Source organism: Lontra canadensis, unplaced genomic scaffold, assembly GCF_010015895.1.
Source record: "Lontra canadensis isolate GAN:19392208 unplaced genomic scaffold, GSC_riverotter_1.0 scaffold636, whole genome shotgun sequence".
NCBI classification, from domain to species: domain Eukaryota; kingdom Metazoa; phylum Chordata; class Mammalia; order Carnivora; family Mustelidae; genus Lontra; species Lontra canadensis.
The window spans coordinates 43564-64414 of NW_022631620.1; the positions used below are offsets into that span (position 1 = coordinate 43564).

Below are 20851 nucleotides of genomic sequence, written 5' to 3' on the forward strand. Positions count from 1 at the left end.
CAGTGAGTAAGAAACGTAAAGGAACTAATCAAGAGTAATACAATAACAGTAGGGGACTTTCATACCTTATTTAAATTATTGGATAGATCATAGTGACAGAAAGTCAACAAGAAAACAGTGGCTTTGATGACACATTGGACTAGATGATTGTAACAGGTATATTCATAACATTCCATCCTAAAACAGCAAGATATACATTCTTCTAAAGTGTGCATTGACTATTCTCCAGAATAGATCACAAACTTGGCTAGAAAAATAGTATCAACATATTCAAAAAAATCGAAGTCATACCATGCATCTTTTTTGCTCTAATGCTAAGAAACTAGAAATCAACCACAAAAAAGTCCTGGAAAGAACATAAATACACAGAGGTTAAATAACATGCTACAAAACAATAAATGGGTCAAACAAGATAGCACACAGGAAATCAAAAATTTTGTAGACAATGAGAATGAAATACCATTCAAACCTCTGAGATATAGCGAAAGTGGTTTTAAAAAGGAAATTTATACCAGCACAAGCCAACATAAAGAAGCAAGAAAAATCTCAAACAACCTGCCATTACTTCTAAAGAAACCAGAAAAAAAGAATAAGTAAAACATAAGTGCAGTGGAAGGAAGGAAATAAAGTTTAGAGAAGAAATAAACAAAACAGAAGCTAAAAGAAAAAAAAAAACAGTAGCTATTTCTTGGAAATAATCAATTAAATTGACAAGCCCTTAGTCACCTTCATCAATTAAAAAAAAAAAGACACTACAGAAATACAAAGAATTTTAAAAGAATATTATGGAAAATTATATGCCAAGAAATTGACCAACCTAAATGAAATGAATAAATTTCTAGAAACATACACACTATGAAAACTGAAACAGGAAGAAATAGAAAATTTGAACAGACCAATTATGAGCAATAAAATTGAATCAATAATTTAAAAAATCCCAACAAACAGAAGTTCAGGACCAAAGGCTTCACAGGTGAATTCTACCAAACATTTAATGAAAAGTTAAGACCTATTCTTCTCAAACTTTTCCAAGAAATAGAACAGGAAGGAAAATTTCCAAATTTGTTCTATGAGACCAGCATTCTTCCAATACCAACACCAGATACAGACACTAAAAAAAGAATACTAGAGGCCAATATCTCTGATGAACATAGATGCAGAAATCCTCAACATCATATTACCAAATCAAATCCAAAAATACATTTAAAAAATTATTCACCATGGTCAAGTGGGATTTATTCCTGAGATGGAAGCATATTTCAATTTTTGCAAAGCAATCAATGTCATACATCACATCAACAAGGAAAAAGATAAAAATCAAAGTCATATCAATAGATGCAGAAAAGCACTTGACAGAGTACAATACTCATTCATAATAAAACCCTCAACTAAATAGATGTAGAAGGAACATAACTCAACAAAATAAAGGCCCTATACAAAAACCCAATGCTAACATCACACTCAATGGGAAAAAACTGAGAGCTTTTCCTCAAAAGTCAAAAACATGACAACGATATCCACTCTCACCACATTTATTCTACATAGTACTAGATGTCCTAATCACAGCAATCAGACAAGAAAAAGGAATAAACGTCACATAAATTGGTGAAGAAGTAAAACTCACTCTTTGCAAATGACATGACACTGTATAGAGAAATCCCCCAAAATTCCAAGACTACTAGAACTGATAAATGAATTCACTAAGATCACAGGATACGAAATCAATGTACTGAAATCTGTCGTATTTCTATATACCAATATTGAAGCAACAGAAAGAGAAATTAAGAAAACAACCTCATTTACAACTACTGTAAAAATAAGATACTAAGGAACAAACTTAATCAAAGAGGTGAAAGACCTGTACTCAGAAAATTATTAAAGCTTGATGAAAAATTTGAAGTGGACACAAACAAATGGCAAGATACTCCATCCTGATGGGTTGGAAGACTAAATATTGTTAAAACTTCTATGCTACCCAAAGCAATCTACATATTTAAAGCAGTCTCTATCAAAATACTAACCACATTTTTCACAAAATTAGGAAAACTTAAAATTTGTATTAAACCACAAAAAAACAAATAGGCAAAGGAATCTAGAAAAGGGAAAAAAATGGAGTTATCACAATTCCAGACTTCAAGTTATATTACAAAGATTTATTAATCAAAACAATATGGTACTGGCAGGAAAGTAGACACATAGAGCAATGGAAGACAATAAAAAGCCCAGAAGTAAACCCATGATTCAATTACTCTTTGACAAAGGAGGCAAAGGTATGCAATAAGAAAACAATCTTTTCTACCAATGGGGTTGTGAAAACTGAAAAACTATATGCAAAAGAATGAAACTGGATGATTTTCTTACACCAAACAAAAATAATGGATTTTCTTACCAAAAAAAAAAAAAAAGTTTAAAGACCTAAATGTGACACCTGAAGCCATAAAAAAATACTAGAAGAGAGCACAGGAAGTAATTTCTCTGACATTGGCTATAGCAACATTTTTCCTGATATGTTTCTTGAGGCAAGGAGACAAAAGCAAAAACAAAACAAAACAAAACAAAACTTTTGGGACTTCATCAAAATAAAAAGTTTCTGTACAGCAAAGGAAACAATCAATAAAACTAAAGACGATCTACCAAAAGGGAAAAGATATTTGCAAATGACATATCTAATAAAGGGTTAGTATTCAAGGTATACACAGAACTTATACAACTCAACACTTAAAAAACAAACAATAAATTAACAAATGGGCAGAAGATCTTAGTAGACATTTCTCCAAAGAACATATCCACATGGCATTAGACACATGAAAAGATGCTCAACATCAACTCATCATTACAGAAATGCAAATCAGGATGGATCTAGAATGTATAATGCTGAGCAAAATAAGTCAGTCAGAGGAGAACAAATAACACTTGTTATCATGCACACGTGGAATTCAAGCAAAAACAAACAAAAGAAAACAAACAAAACAAAACAGTGAACCAACAAGAGAGAGAGAGAGAGACATACCAAAAAACTGACACTTAACTATCAAAAACAAAGTGACAGTAACCTGGGGGGATGGGTGAAATTGGTGAAGGGGATTAAGATCACACTTATCTTGAAGAGCCCTGTGTAATGTATAGAATTGATGAATCACTGTATTGTACACCTGAAACTAATATAGCCCTGTATGTAGACTACATTGATTTAAAATTTTTAAAAATATACTTAGAGTCAATATAAAGAAGAAAAAGAAGAGAAAAAGAAAAAAGAAAAAAAAAGAATTTTCAATCAATATTCTTGAAAGTTAAGGAAAGACCACAGAATTTTCCAAATTAAAGGAGACTAAAACATTATGGTAATTAAATTAACATGTAATTCTAAATTGTATTTTTTTGTATAAAGGAAATTTTTAGTCACTGGTGAAACTTAAATAGCATTGGGGAAGTACATGTTAATAATATAGCATTATTAATGTCCTAACTCTAAAGGTTATAGCATGTTTATCTAGTGGAATATTCTTTTTTGTTTTAAACACATACTATTATATTGAACAGCAGATGGATCATCAAATGGTGTAATAAAAGATCCTCATGGTTATTTGCTGGTTTTCTTTCTTATATTTTATATTGTTTCAAAATGTATAAAAATAATGAAACATTTAAGTACTGCCCTAAACCTCCAATTTGGGGCATACGCCACAAGTTAATGAAATCCTCCCAACTTTGATTGAGGAAGCAAGAGAAAGGTTTCCTTTTTGAATAAACCCCCTTAATGTGTAGAAATGGTCATAGAGTCCAGGGTACTGGAATATCTGAAATTCTTGGTGGGCTTAAGTATAGAGTTTAAATTATTTCTTATTCTCTTTTGGGGGATTATCTGTTTTGTAGCTAAAGAAATTCACTTTGTGTTTAAAGCAATTCATAGTAGTTTTTATGTCCTTCCTTCTTTGGTTTGTTGTTGTTCTTGTTGTTGTTCTATTTTTTTACATACCTGGTATTCCTCTTGACACTAATCTCCAGGGGATAATTCTTTTTCTTTCCTTTTTTTTTTAATTTTAATTAATCCCCTGTGTCTCTTATGTGCAAAATGATAAAACTGTGCCTTTTTGCTAGTGCATGATTTGAAGCCAGAATTTCTTTTTACAAAATTTGGGTTCCTTACATATGAGGGATTTCCCAAAATCCATTTTCATTTAGAGCATTATATTTTCACTTACAATTTTTATGGAAACTGTTACCTTGATTTTATTTATTTATTTTTATTTATTTATTTATTTTTTTAAAGAGTTTTATTTATTTTTTTTTAGATTTTTTTTTTTTTTTTGACAGACAGATCACAAGTATGCAGAGAGGCAGGAGGAGGAGGTAGGTTCCCTGCTGAGCAGAGAGCCCGATGCGGGACTCGATCCCAGGACCCTGAGATCATGACCTGAGCCGAAGGCAGAGGCTTTAACCACTGAGCCACCCAGGCGCCCATGTTACCTTCATTTTAAATATAAGAAAAGAAGATGGAAAATGAATCTTACCTGACCAGGAAGAAGATTCTAATTGAATTACTTGTAATATCTGGGTCATCATTGTAATGAGTGTAAGTGAAAGTGAAAGATATTAACAGATGCATATCATGTCCAGAATGCATATTATTCTTTAAACTCCTTCTAGAGAAAAGCTTTGGAATTAACTTTCCTCTTAGATTATTGAATTTTTTATAATGTTATAAGAGAAAGAATGTTCATCATTTATTTTTTTTATTTTTTTAAATCCTTTTTTAAAGATTTATTTATTTATTTATTTGACAGAGAGAAATAGTAAGTTGGCAGAGAGGCAGGCAGAGAGAGAGAGAGGAGGAAGCAGGTTCCCCTCCAAGCAGAGAGTCCAATGCGGAGCTCAATCACAGGATCCTGAGATCATGACCTGAGCCGAAGGCAGAGGCTTTAACCCACTGAGCCATCCAGTCACCCCTCATCATTTATTTTTGACCCATTTCTACCATATTCCCATAGGAGGAAAATTATACCAATGTCTCCTAGTTATGGTAAGTCACTTATAGTGTGCAATAAATATCTGGATCATATATGAAAGCAATACCTCAAGTACAAGTCAGGTAGTATCCACTGACTTTTGAACTGTAATATATTTTTCTATTTTTATGTAGATTCAATCATCAACACTTCATGATCAAATACAACTGATATGAGAACACTGATGTGTTAGAAACCAAAGAAAAATAATATTAAGTGAAATGAGACAAAAAAACAATGGGGAATTACTGCATCATGGAAAAATAAATAATGGTATATATCATGAAATTTCAATCATAGAGAAATATATAACTCATTGTTTCTACATTTCACATATATTTAAGCATTATTTTTGAATAAACATTGTGAATTGACATTCGTTTAATTTTTTAGATGTTACAAGAACTTTTCAAAAATTTTTAAGCTGTACGTAGAAAACACATTTAAAGTCAAGCTTATGTTCTATTTAGACACTTTAACAGAACTCAGCTCATTTGGAAATGATCAGCTAAAATTTACATTATCTTTTAAGTTCAAATAGAGAAAAGGAAAAATTTAATAGTGTTGTTAACATAGCTGTTACTTAAATGGAACAATAAGGTACAGGCTGCCTAGGTTGATATATGTTATAATTTTAAGTATTGTCTTCTTATTAAGTTGGATCAGCCTTTTAACTTATTTACATTTTTACTATGTTTTTTTTTTTTTCTGTAGCTTTTAAAAAAAATCCTTATTTCCACTTCTGGAGTTGTTTTCCTATGTCTATTTCATAAGACTCAAATCTGAAATGAGGAATCAGTCAAGAGAGGTGGAGTACATTCTCCTAGGATTGACCGATGACCCACAACTGCAAGTTGTGATTTTCATATTTCTCTTTATAAACTATGTATTGAGTATGATGGGGAACTTCACCATCATTCTTCTTACGTTGCTAGATCTCCGCCTCAAGACTCCCATGTATTTTTTCCTCCGAAATTTCTCATTCATGGAAGCTTCATTGACAACAGTCTGTATTCCCAGATACCTGATAAGCATCGTGACTAAAAACAAAATAATTACGTACGATGGTTGTGCATCTCAGTTATTCTTTTTCCTCTTACTAGAAATTACAGAATTTTACCTACTGGCTGCCATGTCTTTTGACCGGTATGTAGCAATCTGCAAACCTCTACATTACCCCATCATTATGAACAACAAAGTGTGTTACCAACTTCTATTTAGTTCGTGGACAGTTGGCTTTCTGCTTTCATTTGCACCAGTGGCTGTGGGACTAACACTGGATTTCTGTGCTTCCAGAGTAATTGATCATTTCATGTGTGACATTTCCCCTGTACTGCAGCTTTTCTGCACTGACACTCACTTCTTGGAATTGCTTTCATTTGTCTTAGCTATTGTAACACTCATGGTCACTTTGCTTTTAGTGACTCTTTCTTACACATATATTATCAAGACCATTCTAAAAATCCCCTCTGCCCAGAAAAGAACAAAGGCTTTTTCTACTTGTTCTTCTCATATGATTGTAGTCTCCCTTACTTATGGTAGCTGTATCTTTAATTACATAAAGCCAACAGCAAAGGAAAGGGTGACTTTATCCAAAGGTGTAACTGTTATTTACACCTCGGTTGCCCCTTTATTAAACCCTTTCATTTACACTCTCAGAAACCAGCAAGTGAAACAAGCCTTCAAGGACACACTCCAAAAGATTTTCTCTTTTTTCAAAAAATGAAGAGGAAATTTAATTTAAAAAAATCTTAGATAAAAAAGTAAATAAAATTTTTGACTTATATGTTTACTTAATCTGTCCTTCAATTAGTTCACCTCATAATATTTTTTCACCTCACAATATTTTAACCAAACTTTTCAGCGAAGTGCATCTTTTCCTTCCTACTTCTCTTTACTATCATAGTTCCTTTCAGAGATCAAGGTGAGTCATCTATTAGGTTATCAACACAAATATGAAATTTCTTTTATTTTCCAGAACATGGTACTGACCTCCTGAAAAAAAACCCACAATTTTAAATTGATATATATCATAAGATTTTAAATAAAATTTTACAGACATCAATATAACAACATGTACTGCCACTGGGACTCTAGGAAGCACTTCAAATATAAGTCGATTGTTTTCAACAAGGAAGGAAAAAGGCAGGCTTCAATTTATAAAAAGCACATATGTTCTAAAATGGAGCAGGATTTCATCTGGTAGGTCTATTATAGACCTGAAAATTTGGAGTGAATAAGAATCACACACCTGTTTGGATTACTTCAAAACAAAGTCAAAGTTCTCATTCCTAAAATGTCTTTTCAATATACCTGTAGTACAGTGTAGAAACATGGACTCTAGGTAATTGTAATACAGGTGGTTTCCATGACAGTTTCCTTTTTTAATATCAAAACCTATGTGAGCAAATTTTTATTTTATAGACATTGCTATGTTAAATGTATTGTGGATGGGTATTTGGGTATTGGAATCTGAGAGACAAGTTAGAGGACTAATGTTTTAAACTAAGTGAGTTATTTGAGAGTTGAAATGCAATAGTGTGAATGAATTTGAAGCTCCAGGTGATGGCTCCAGAGAAATTTGGAACACAAACTGAGAGGAATGGTTGAACATTTGGATACATGAGATATATGAGATACATGGAAGAGATTTTTAAAAATGAGTTACATCGTCTTTCAACTTCCGTTCTGCCTACTCCAATGTGGACTCACTCATGTTTTTATGCTATTAAAGAAGGGAGTGTTAACTGGTATTCCCTCAGATAAAAACACAATATAAGCCTACAAAGAAAACCGTGAAATATAATGAGTTGTATATTGATATAATATGACATCAGAGAAATAGGAGTGAAAAAAATCATTATGGTATTTAATGCAGTAACGTCTATCCATGTGGCCCTAAGGAAAAAAAAATAAGTTCAGGTTTATATTCTGATTTATATTATTACTTTAAGTCAGCACTGTTAACCATCTTCTTTTCGATGGCAATTACAAGGAAGTAAGTTCATGTTATTATATTCAAGGCCCTCAAAGCCTTCCATTAAGCTCTTTAAAAACTACTAGACCCTTATTAGATTTGGATTATGAGTATTTTTCTTATTCTTTGGGTTGTCATCTCACTTTTCTGGTAGTGTCCTTTGGTCACAAAAGTTTTAATTCTGATGAAGTCAAGTTTTTCTATTTTTTATTTGGTTTCTTGTGTTTTCAGGGGCATATGTAAAAGAACCATTGCTTAATCCAAAATTGCAAAGATGTATACTTACCATTTATTCTAAGAAATTTATAGTTTTATATCTAACATTTAGGTCTTTGGATTCTACTGAGTTAATGTTTGTGTATGGTTTGAGGTAAAGATTTAAGTCACAATTTGCATGTAAATAGTTATCACAACATGATTTGTTGAAAAGGCTATTATTTCCCCATTAAACAACACCCTTGTTAAAAATCAATTGACCATTAATGTACAGGTCTATTACTTTGAGGTAAAACTCAGTTGCTGTACAAGTATCACATCGTCCTGATCACTGTACCTTTATATTAATTTTTGAAATTGGAAAGTATGACTCTTTCAATTTTGCTCCTCTTTTTCAATATTGTTTTGGCTATCAAGGTCCCTTGCAATTCCATATGAATTTTAGGATTAGATTGTTTATTGATGCAAAAAGAACAGTTGAAAATTTAATAAGGATTACATTGAATTGGATCACTTTGGGAACTGTTATCATCTTAATTAACAATGTCAAGTGTACTATCCAATAACATGGGATGTCTTTATTTATTTAGGACTTTTTTAAAAGATATTATTTATTTATTTGTCAGAGAGAGTGAGCACAGGCAGACAGAGTGGCAGGCAGAGGCAGAGGGAGAAGCAGGCTCCCTGCTGAGCAGGGAGCCCGATGTGGGACTCCATCCCAGGATGCCGGGATCATGACCTGAGCTGAAGGCAGCTGCTTAACCAACTGAGCCACCCAGGCATCCCAGGACTTTTTGTTTTTTTAAGTTGTGTGTTTTTTTTTTTTTTTTTTTTTTTGGTACAAGTGTTTCACTTTCATGGTTAAATTTACATAAAATAACTCCTACAACTGAACAATAAAAAAGACCAACACTCAAGAAAATATAGACAAAGGGCTTGAAGAAGATATACAAACAGACAAAAAGCACTTGAAAAGATGCTCGAGAACAGTAGTCTTTAGGAAAATGTAATTCAAAACTACAATGACATACCACTTCACAGCTACTAGGACAATTAAGTATGTGTATGTGTGTGTGACTGTGTGGGTGTGAGTACATATATGTTGGCTATATATAACACAAAAAACAAGTGTTATTGTACATAATAACAAGTGATGATATACAGAATTAAGAACCCCATATGCTGCTGGTTGGAATGTAAAACATGCAGCCACTTGGAAAATTTTGGCAGCTAATTGAGAAGGTAAACACAGAGTTACCATATAACCCAGAAATTCTAAGAATTGAAAACATATGTACATGCAAATATTTCAACACACATTTTCACAGAAGATCAGGCGTAAGAGCCAAAAAGCAGAATCAACACAAGTAACCTTTAAGTGATGAGTGGATAAGCAAAATGTGGTACAGGTATGTTTCACTTTATGGTGCTTTGCTTTGTTGTATTTTGCATATACTACTTTTCTCACAAGTTGAACATTTGTGACAATCCTGCATCAAGCAATTCTAATAGTGCCATTTTTCCAACAGCATTTGTTCCTTTCTGTACCACATTTTGGTAATTCTCACAATATTTCAAGCTTTTTCATTATTATTATATTTATTATGGTGGAGAAAGTTTTAGTGGTATGGATAGAATACCAAACCAGCCACAGTATTCCCTTATACCAAAGCCTACCACAGAGGAAGGCCCCAATTTTCTTCAATTCTGTGAAGTCAGGAAGAGGTGAGGAAGCTACAGGGAAAAAAGAAGTCTGAAGCAAGCAGAGATTGGCTTATGAGGTTTAAGGAAAGAAGCCATCTCCATAACAGTAAAGTATGCAGTGAAGCAGCAAGGACTGATGTACCTGAAGTGAGTTATCCAGAAGACCTAGCTAAGATAATTAATAAAAGTGACAATACTAAACTACACACTTTCAATGCAGATGAAAAAGACTTATAGTTGATGAAGATGCCATCTAGGCTGTTTATAGATAGAAAAGAGGAGCTGATGAGTTGACTTCAAAGCATCAAAGTCTAGGCTGACTCTCTTGTTAAGGCTAAGGCAGCCAGTGACTCTAAATTGAAACCAATGCTCATTGATGATTCTGAAAGACCTATGCCTAAGAATTATGCTAACACTACTCTGCCTGTGCTCTCTAAATGGAATAACAAAGTCTGGATGACAGCACCTTTGTTTACAACATGGTTTACTAATATTTTAAGCCACTGTTGAGACCTACTCCTCAGTAAAAGATTCCTTTCAAAATATTGCTGCTCATTGACAATGCACCTGACCATTCAAGAGTTCTGATGGAGAGGTACAATATGGTTAATGTTGTTTTCATGACTGCTAACACAACAATCATTCTGAAGCCCATGGATCAAGGGGTAATTCTGACTTTCAAGTCTTATAGTTTTAGAAATACATTTCATAAGGCTAGAGATGCCATGGATACTGATTTCTCTAATGGATCCGGGCAAAATAAATGGAAAATTTTCTGGAAAGGCTTTACCACTGTAGATGCCACTAAGAACATTCAAGATTCATAGCAAGGGGCCAAAAGAGTCAACATGAACAGGAGTTTAGAAGAAGTTGATTGCAACATGTAGTATTTATAAATATCAGTTATTTTTCTGTGTAGAAAAAATTGAACCCTGGATTTTCGTCAGAATCGTTTCTATTATACCAATGAGAGTGAATCTTGGAAGAAATTCAAAGTATGATTTATTTATTTCTGTGTTTGGGGAATCTTCCCATATTTTAAACCATTTATAAATTAAAAATTACTGATTCATTCTAGTTGTGTCAATATAATGAAATTTATTAATGTATCTTACATAAAAGCATATGCAATCATTTTAATCCCATAAATTTGGACAACAATTGACAAAGCATATATAGAATATCTGTATCATGCTTAATAATTTCTCTGGCCTCTTCAGAGTCATTCCCTTTACTCTCCATGCCTGCTATTGGATTCAGATATACACAGATGTCTTTTAGCCACTTCAATTACTTTTACTTTTTCTGGAATTTTTTATAAAATAAATCACAAATTGGGAAATTTAATTTCACAATTGGAGGATCACCCATTTTATTCTATGCATGCTTAAATTCTTTCCATTTTGCTAATGCTATTTGGCAAATCTGAATTTACCATATTTGATTTAACAAATTCAGAATCTCTGGCATCCTTTTGTTACAGTCAGGCTTCCCTCCCCACCCACACATTGGTGTTCTTTTTCTCTGTGGAATCTCTCCACAAGACTCAATGATTCATTTCAATTAATGTCATAATCAAGTACACACTACATTCTGAAATGCCAGTCCCTAAAAGCATATATCCTCCCATAATGTCCTTCTGAAATAAGTGTCAAAGGAAAATTAATTGGGCATGGGGGTTATTCCCTTATTCTTTGTTGACTTTACTCCTCAATTACCATTCTCCATGGCAGTTGGAATTACAGAATTACACCAATTGTCTTTAGAGGACAAGATACATGTAAGAAGTAAGAAGGATACATGAAAAGAAACACCATTCACCATTTTGTTGCTGTTTTTGACAACTCATCCCAACTTCTTAATTAACATCTTCTACTCTCTTTAGATGCAACATGTTGCAAGACAACCTACTTTTCTCCTTTGTGGTAGTATCTACTTGATCTTTTGGGCTTTATGCCCAAAGACTTCCTATAGAATAGTACACTGTCTTACCTCTCATCTTTGTTAACCTGTCATGAATCAGCATATTTGGCTTAAGGCTATACTGCCAGTTATATATAGAATCACAAAATGGTATAACTATAAGAAATCATAAATTTGCAAATTCTTACAGCATGGGTCCTATATCAGTCAGGATTCAGGTGAAGGTAGGATTTCTGTAAGCACTTTGGAAAGAAAGGAGATAATGGAGGAATTACAGCTTTTAAAAATAATGAAAGAGATAGCTATGGAAGGAAAAGTTTGAACACCAAGGAGAATGTTGAGGAAACTAACACCAAACATCTAATGTTGAAGCCCTGTGAGAATGCTTCAGGAAACCTTAATGGGAAATCACAGTGAGTCTCAGTTATTTCTGAAAAAGCATCTACCTATATCTTAGCAATAAAGTTGGTAGTTTTCAAACACTTCCTGAAAATCCACTATGATCTAGCCTGCACGCACCAGCCTGGCTTCAAACCGTAGAGCAATAGCCTCCACTTCCCTTCCAACTTCCAAATTTTTGGCCAAGTCCTATCACTGACAAATTATAAATTAAGACCATACAGGGAAGGGAACCCTCAGAAATAGTATCCCAGTTTCTCTACAGCACTGAGAGAACAACTAAGAATGTATTATGTGATGTTGAGTTGGCACCAGATAGCTCAATGCAAGTGCTTTGAAAACAACCAAAGTCAAGTCCTTCTATTGCCAATTATTTCTTTTTTCACTGGCTCTGCCTGAAGTGCTATATCAGTATTGGGAGCAGCTTAGTAGAGATGAGATGCATGGTCCCTAGGTGGCTCAGGGACCAAGAGTTTTAACTCAAGTCATGATTTCATGCATTGTGGAATTGAGCCCTATGTCAGGATCAACACTCAGTGGAGAGCCTGCTTGAAGATTCTCTCATTCTGTCCCTAACCCTACTCTGTCCCACTTTCTCTCCCTCTAAAAATAAATAAATAAATGAATGAATGAATGAATGAATGAATAAATAAATAAATGTCTGTAGGGGAAAAAAAAAGAGAGAGAGAAAGAGAGCCTTTACATCTTCTTGTTCAATTTACCTCCACTATATAGGGTTCTATGTGAAGATCCTGACATTATAAATGTTTAAATGGGTGTTATCCACTCATGTTATTTCCAACACCTTTGGCAATCTAGTTGAAAATTACATCTCTACAGGGTAGAATAGATGAGTTTCTGTTAAAGGAAGAATGAGCAGTAAAGTGATAAAAATAGGGTAATAAATTATATTATCACTAATGTAGTATAATTTTCCATGAGGCTAGCACAGGTGTAATTTTAAGTTCTAGGGGTGCCTGGGTTGCTCAGTCACTTAGGTATCTGCCTTTGGCTCAGGTCATGAGTCCAGGTCCTGGGATTGAGCCCTGCATCAGGCTCCCTGCTCAGTGGGGAGCCTGCTTCTCCCTTTCCCTCTGCCTGCTGCTCCTCCTACTTGTGTGCTCTCTCTGTCAAACAAATAAAATCTTTTTAAAAAATATAAATTTTAAGTTCTAGAACGTCCAAGGAGAATAAGACCACTACAATAATTTAGAAAATGAATTCTCTTTACTTAGTAAATCCCAGATCCTGAAGGAGAACAGTTGTTCATTTATTCATTAATAAATCAATTATATTTTTGTATTTATGTTTATTTGTTTTTCTTTTTAAGTCTGTATTTAAGTTCCAGTTAGTTAACATATATCTTAATATGAGTTTCAGGTGTACGACCCAGTGGCTCAACACTTTCATACAGCAACTGTTGTTAATCAGAAGTGCACTCCTTAATCCCCATCACCTATTTCACCCATCCCCCCAACTCACCTCCCCTCTAGTAACCAACACTTTGTTCTCTACAGTTGAGGGTCTGTTTCTTGGTTTGCTTTACTCCATCTGTATTTCCCCTTGCTTATTTATTTTGTTTCTTAAATTCCACATACAAGTGTAATCATATGGTATTTGTCTTTCCCCGAATGACTTATGTCACGTAACATAATATTCTCTAGTTCCATCCATGTCATTTCAAATGGGAATGTTTCATTGTTTTTTATGACTAATAATCCATTGTGTATATATACCATTTCTTTATCCATTCAGCATTTGGTGGAAATTTGGACTCTTTCTAGAATTTGGCTATCACAGCTTGTGCTGCTACAAATATAGGTCCATGTAGCCCTTTGAGTTAGAATTTTTTGTCTTCTTTGGGTAAATACCTAGTAGTGCAATTGCTGGATCATAGGGCAGTTCTAGTTTTAACTTTTTGAGGAACTGCCATACTGTCTTCCAGAGTGGCTGCACCAATTTGCATTCGTCACAAAAGTGCAGGAGGGATCCCCATTTTCCACATCCTCATGAACACTTGTTTTTTCTTGTGTTATTTATTTTAGCCACTCTGATAGGTGTGAAATGATATCTCATTGTAGTTTTGATTTGTATTTCCCTAACAATGAGTGATGTTGAGCTTCTTTTCATGTGCCTGTTAGCCATCTGGATGCCTTCTTTGGAAAAGTGTCTATTCATGTCTTCTGCCCATTATTTTATTGGATTTTTCCTTTTTGGTGTTTTGAGTTTTATAAGTTCTCTATATATCTTGGATATTAGCCCTTTATTGGTATGGCACTTACAAATATCTTCTCTCATTCCATAGATTGCCTTATAGTTTTGTTGGCTGTTTCTTTTGTTATGCAGAAACCTTTTATTTTGATGTAGTCCCAATAGTATATTTTGTCTTTTGTTTCCCTTGCCTCAGGAGATATATATAGAAAAATGTTGCTATAGCCAATGTCAAAAAGGTTACTGCCTATTCTCTCTTCCAGAAGTTTTATGGTTTCAGGTCTCACATGTAGGTCTTTAATCCATTTTGAATTTATTTTTGTGTATGGTGTGAGAAAGTGGTCCAGTTTCTTTGGTAACAGATCATAGCTACACTTGTGGTGAACATAGCATAATGTATAAACTTGTCAATTCATTATGCTTTCCATCTGATCATAATATAACAATATTACTAACGTACTAATGTAACTAATAGTTGTGTGTCAGTTATACTCAATATAAAAAAAACAAATAGATCAGCATTGATGAATGATTAGAAATGAATTGAGATGCCTAAGAAACCACTTCCAGCAGAGAAAACAACATATGTGAGAGAGAATGACTTCCACTCATGATTTATTTCACTTAATCTTTATAATAAACTATGAGTTAAGAGTACTAGCCCTCTCATTTTATGAGTACAGAAAGTGATAGAAAGGTTGAATAGATTTTGCAAGTTAAATAAATGTTGCAACTTTACAAAATCATTGGGTCTCTTTAACTTCAAAATCTAAGAATTGTTATCTGATCCTTATGATATCTCATTATGTGAATTGTGGCTTCATTTTTGTCTCTGTTTATAAAATATGGAAACGATTTCTAATATTTGTGATGGCTAGGATGCAATGAAAAGGGCTCATTCTTTATTGGTAGGAGGACAATTTTGAAGTATTTATCAAAATGTGGTACTTACATATATTTATTCAAGTAGTTGCATATATGCAAATGAATGCATAAAAATAGACTTAGAATTTTAGCTAATGATGTGAAATTAATAGCAAGCTAATTCCTTGAATCTCAATAAATAATGAAACTACTAAATTATTAGAAGTTTCCTCTGGTAGTCTGTGAATTTGTTATAAAAGGATGAGTCCCAGCTCTGTAAGTAGACAAGGAATGATATCTAGTACATATTGTTAACTGGAAAAAAAATTGCTGAATATTTCTGTTTTAAAATTGCATTACATATTACATATTAAAAATATGCTCTCTGAGTGTGTGAATATGACTGTGTTTGTGAACAAAATTTCTGATATAATAGACTGTAAATATTTAATACTGGTTAATTTGAAGATCTGAGGGCAAATGGAGGATCAGTTAGAAACATAAGTGCCATTCCATCTCTCATTTTATACTATTGATTTATAATTAATTCACTGACATTTACTTCTCATAGTATTAAGTCTATACACTTAAAATTAAAATATTAAAAACTGAGTTTCAAATACCCTTCTGATTTTTAAATTATTGCTATTCTTTCTTGGTACATTCATTCTTTTTTATGCTAGTAGAGATGTATAAATGAATAAAACCTGAGTGCTACCCTCAATGAAGAGTTGGAACTCAGCTCTGTATTTAATGAACCCAAAAGAGTTCAGAATAAATTATCTCCTGTGTGAAGACCAAGTGCCATGTGCATATGAGAAAAATTAAATACAACCAAGGAGAAACTAAGTTGATTGGATATGCTGGTAGGTATACTTTTGCTTCTCACTATATTGCTTAGTTTTCTGAAAGATGTACTTCATGACACCATTCTACCTCTTAGGCCCATCTCTCCTGAATCTGGCTTTTCTTTATTCTGGCCTTTCATTCATTATACAGTGACTAGAGAAGGTAAATTTGTTTCATCTTTGGATAGTATTCAATCCTCATCTTATCCAGAGAGCTTTAAAACGGTTTACATTTTAGTCACAAAACAGTATTCCCCGGAAATTTACATAAAGAACTCTCAAAGTTACAATAGTAGCTTTTTAAAATTTAGGTCAGAATAATGTTTATGTTTATATGAAAAAATGAAAGAGATATTACATAAGAGAGGAAGGGTGAATTCCTGACAAAAAGTCTCCAGAAGTACCTTATGAATGCATTGCCTCTCACATTTTAAGTAAATTAAGAAAATCTGGGATTATACTTCTGTCTAGAATCATTAGACATATCTGAAATTAAGTATGTTCTTATTTGTCAATAAATATATTTGTATCTTTCTCTCATTCAAAAGGCTATTTTTGGAATACATTGCAGGAATCCCCAAATTATCACTTTAACATACTTACTATTTCTAATTTAATATTCAGTATTTCAGTTTGTTCAAAATATTCTAACAGACTCTGCCTTTTGATATGTGAATTTTGCTGAAATGTGTCACAAAAATATGTCTTTTTTTAGGGGAAGACATATCTGATTCTCAGGAAAAAAAATAAGAGACTGAAATTAAAAAAAATAAATAAATAAATAAATAAAAAGAGACTGAAATTAAGGTACAATACAAGCTTTGACACTTATCACCTACTGACCAGTCCAGTTCATGCTGTAAAAGAATACATGGTTTCAGACTAGTTAAGTGGTTTGGTATTGAACCCAGATATTACACTCTTCCTTATGGAAATAACTATGGTAATATCATTTAATATTTTTTAAAAGAGAAATTATGGGGCACCTGGGTGGCTCAGTTGGTTAAAGCAGCTGCCTTCAGCTCAGGTCATGATCTTAGGGTCCTGGGATTGAGCCCCGCATGGGGTTTCCAGCTCAGCAGAGAGCCTGCTTCTCCCTCTCCCTCTGCCTTCTGCTCTGACACTGTACTCTCTCTCTGTCAGATAAAGAAATAAAATCTTTAATAAGTAATAATAATGAAAAACAAAAAATGAAAATAAAAAAGAAATTAAACCTATTCCTTTGAAAACACATACAAGTAAAGAAATTATTCACCCAAGTTTTCTAGGAGAGTGCTTTCCTATCTCTTTAACTTAGGGAAATTCTTCCATACTAATAGCAGTAATTCATTTGGTTTTAAATAGAAAGAGAATATGAAATAGTATAAATATCTCTATAGGTCTATAGATCACAATAATTACATGTGGGCTGAGACATCATAAAATATGACCAGGAATTCAGATGTGATCAAACTCTATTCTAAACTCTCCAGCTTAAATTATTTCCCGCTTCTTTCTCCCCTCTATCTTCTAACTTCTAAGGTTGCTGGAGGCAATGACTCTAGTATATGTGACCCATGAGATAGTAGGAGGAGTTGGAAAAGTGGGGTGTTAGCAAAAGTTGAGCAATGGCTAAGGCTAAAACACTCACACGTCATTAAAAAATACAGGATCTTTCCCATTTCTGAGGATTCTCGATGTAATTAAGCTTTAACTTACAGAGTATGGGAAACTAGTAAACAATTGGAGCAAGAGCTCAAAGCTTATTCTCACTGGGAAGAAACCCAAGCTCACATTCCCAAAAGTTAACAGGTGTTATTTGGAGTCAGAAAGGATGGGGAAAACTACCTGCTCTAGCCCTTCAAGCTCTGTGATATTGAATATTTTCAAACTTGCCTTAACTGAAGGTTTCACCGGTAAAAGAGAGGAAATTAATGGATCACTGCTATTTTCAGTTCACTTAAAATCTCACCTGTAGACGAAATGACATACTATTTCAGCCAAATTCTGGCTCCGTATTTGGAACTTTGCTAATTTGAATCCTACAGTTTTCAGACTCCTTGTCTTCTCTTCATGGCTGATTTCATTCTTAATCATATTCCCTGTGCTCATGTCACTCCTAAACCTTAATTATTGTAGGTCTAATATTACTAACCACTTCAACTGTGATTATTTCCCCTGCTGCAACTTTCCTGTTCAGACACAAAATTCCTAGAGATAGTGGGTTTTTCCTGGTCTCCATTTTCTTTAATGTTCACTTTGGCATCAATATTACTGTACTATGTATATATCATCAGAACAATTTGAGGATTCCTTCTGCTAGTCAGAGGACAAAGGCCTTTTCCACTTGTTCATCCCACATGATTGTCATCTCCATCTCCTATGGAAGCTGCATTTTTATATATATTAAACCTTCATCAAAAAACTGAGTGTTTCTGAGCAAGGGAGTTGCTGTGCTAAACACCTCAGTAGCCCACATGCTGAACCCCTTTATTTACAGCCTAAGGAACCAGCAAGTCAATGGGCCTTCATGGACAGGGCAAGGAAGATTGTATTTTTCTCTAGCAAATGAAATGCTGTGGTGTCACAAATTAGATATATTGCAGGGCAATTTAAAATATGAAATCTGAGCCAGCTTTAAATCACAGTGATCTTCTTGTTATCCTTATTCATTCATTCATTCATTTATTCTAACAGTTTATAAGCACATTTAATATATTTCCCATTCAACTGAAATAATTTCATATGACTTTCTGGCTCCCATTCTTCTGAACCCATTGTTAGTTGCAACTTCTTGAACAATAATTGTTTTATTCAGAAAATTGTATTTGAGTTTTGTTTAGGAAAACAGTTATCACCTGGAATGGATGAGACACTGTATAAATATTGATATGACCTTTTTTTTACTCAATACAGACAATATAATCTTGTCATTTTCATTGATCTTTGTCAGAAACTTCCTTCAATATCTTACAGTTTCTCTAGGAAAAAAATTCCTCAAATGCCATATGATTTATTGAAAAATGTGGATGCTTTTATTTTAAAATAAAAAAAATGCATACTTAATAAGGTATATCCATATAATTTAACTATCGATTTTTTTTTTTTAAAGCACAGATCTGGGGTGCCTGGGTGGCTCAGTTGTTAAGCATCGGCCTTCAGTTCAGGTCATGATCCCAGGGTCCTGGGATGGAGCCCAGCATCAGGCTCCCTATTTGGCAGGAATCCTGCTTCTCCCTCTCCCATTTCCCCTCTTTGTGTTCCCTCTTTCACTGAATCTCTCTGTGTCAAATAAATAAATAAAATATTAAACAAACAAACAAAAAAGCATAGATCTTCAACAGTATAAAGATCCCCATATTTCCAAAACCCATAATGACTCTTGTAATATATAGGTATATAGGTAGATACATGCGTACATACATACGTAAGTACATACTGCAGAAAAAGTGAGGAAAAGCTGTTTGAGATCAATAGAATACATTCACTTTCTCTAATTACATGGAAAGTAAGCTCCGTTTTCTCACTACGCTAGAATATAGATGTATAGCTCCTTCTCTAGTTTTAGATTAGTTTAAAACTGGGCATGTATGTAAATTATTTAATGCCTAAACAAAATCACTCATGTTTTTAGAAAATAAAAACTTCATAACAGAACAAAATTTTCCATCTCATATAAAATTAGAATTTCATCTGTTAAAATACTCTTCCATTCTACTGAATATATTAAGTGCCTAAAGTATTTTGGATGATATGTATGTGTGGTTGTGTGTGTGTGTGTGTGTGTGCATGCATGCATGTGTAGGTTAAATAAGAATTGTGGATATTAAAATGTTTCCTAAATAATAGAAAGCACTTTTTATTAATACAAAAATATACTACAATCCTAATTAGTCATTCAATATTCATAATTATCCCTATACAATGTATTCAATTGAGAAATACAGCACAGGATTTGTTAAGAAAAAAATAAAATAAGTGATAAAAAATTAAAGGGGACTCAAAATATAAGAGAAAATGTATGATTGGTTTCTCAATTTCATCCTGACTGAAGTATAATTTGCATGTGAAAGAAGGCAAATAGTTGACAACAGGGTTTTTATAGCCTCTCTCAATAGAGGATTCCCTCTAGTAAGTCAGATGGTAACTGGTAAGTCAGATGTCAGATAAATCTGGCACACGTAATGTACTATAGGGATGGAAATGAGTCTGTCAAGCACATAGTGTAATTAGTTATCAATAAATAGTAGTGATTATTAATAATATGGAATTATATAGCTAACTGCTATGGTTGTGAATAAGTACAAATTATATTTGTAAAGTGGTGAGAACACTTAAGATCTACCCATTTGTATTTTTAAAGGCACAATACAGTAATATTTTCTTTCATTTTTATTTAAATTCAGTTAATTAAAATAAAATGTTTCATCAGTTTCAGAGATAAGGTCAGTGATTCTTCAGTCTTATATAATACCCAGTATTCATTACATCACGTGTCTTCCTTAATGTCCATTGCCTGGTTACCCCATCCCCTCACCCCTTTCCCCTACAGTAACCCTTAGTTTGTTTCCTATGATTAGGAGTTTCTTATGGTTTGTGTGTCTCTCTCTGATTTCACTTTGTTTTATATTCTCCTCTCCTTCCCTGTGATTCTCCATTTTGTTTCTTAAATTCCACATCTGAGTGAGATCATATGCTATCTTTCTCTGATTGACTTACTTTGC

The 20851-nt window shown here is 33.4% G+C and overlaps 1 protein-coding gene across 1 annotated transcript; it reads left to right on the forward strand.

The window, feature by feature from the left end:
- The first annotated feature begins 5793 nt into the window (after positions 1–5793).
- On the forward strand, positions 5794–6732 carry LOC116863162 (olfactory receptor 6C6-like). The gene has a single exon (XM_032850661.1). It carries the CDS (start codon positions 5794–5796, stop codon positions 6730–6732), a length of 939 nt encoding a protein of 312 aa, XP_032706552.1.
- Positions 6733–20851: the final 14119 nt, after the last annotated feature.

What these genes read in the sequence shown, in the direction of transcription:
- LOC116863162 (XM_032850661.1), top strand. Translation starts at nt 5,794, where the DNA reads ATGAGGAATCAGTCAAGAGAGGTGGAGTACATTCTCCTAGGATTGACC.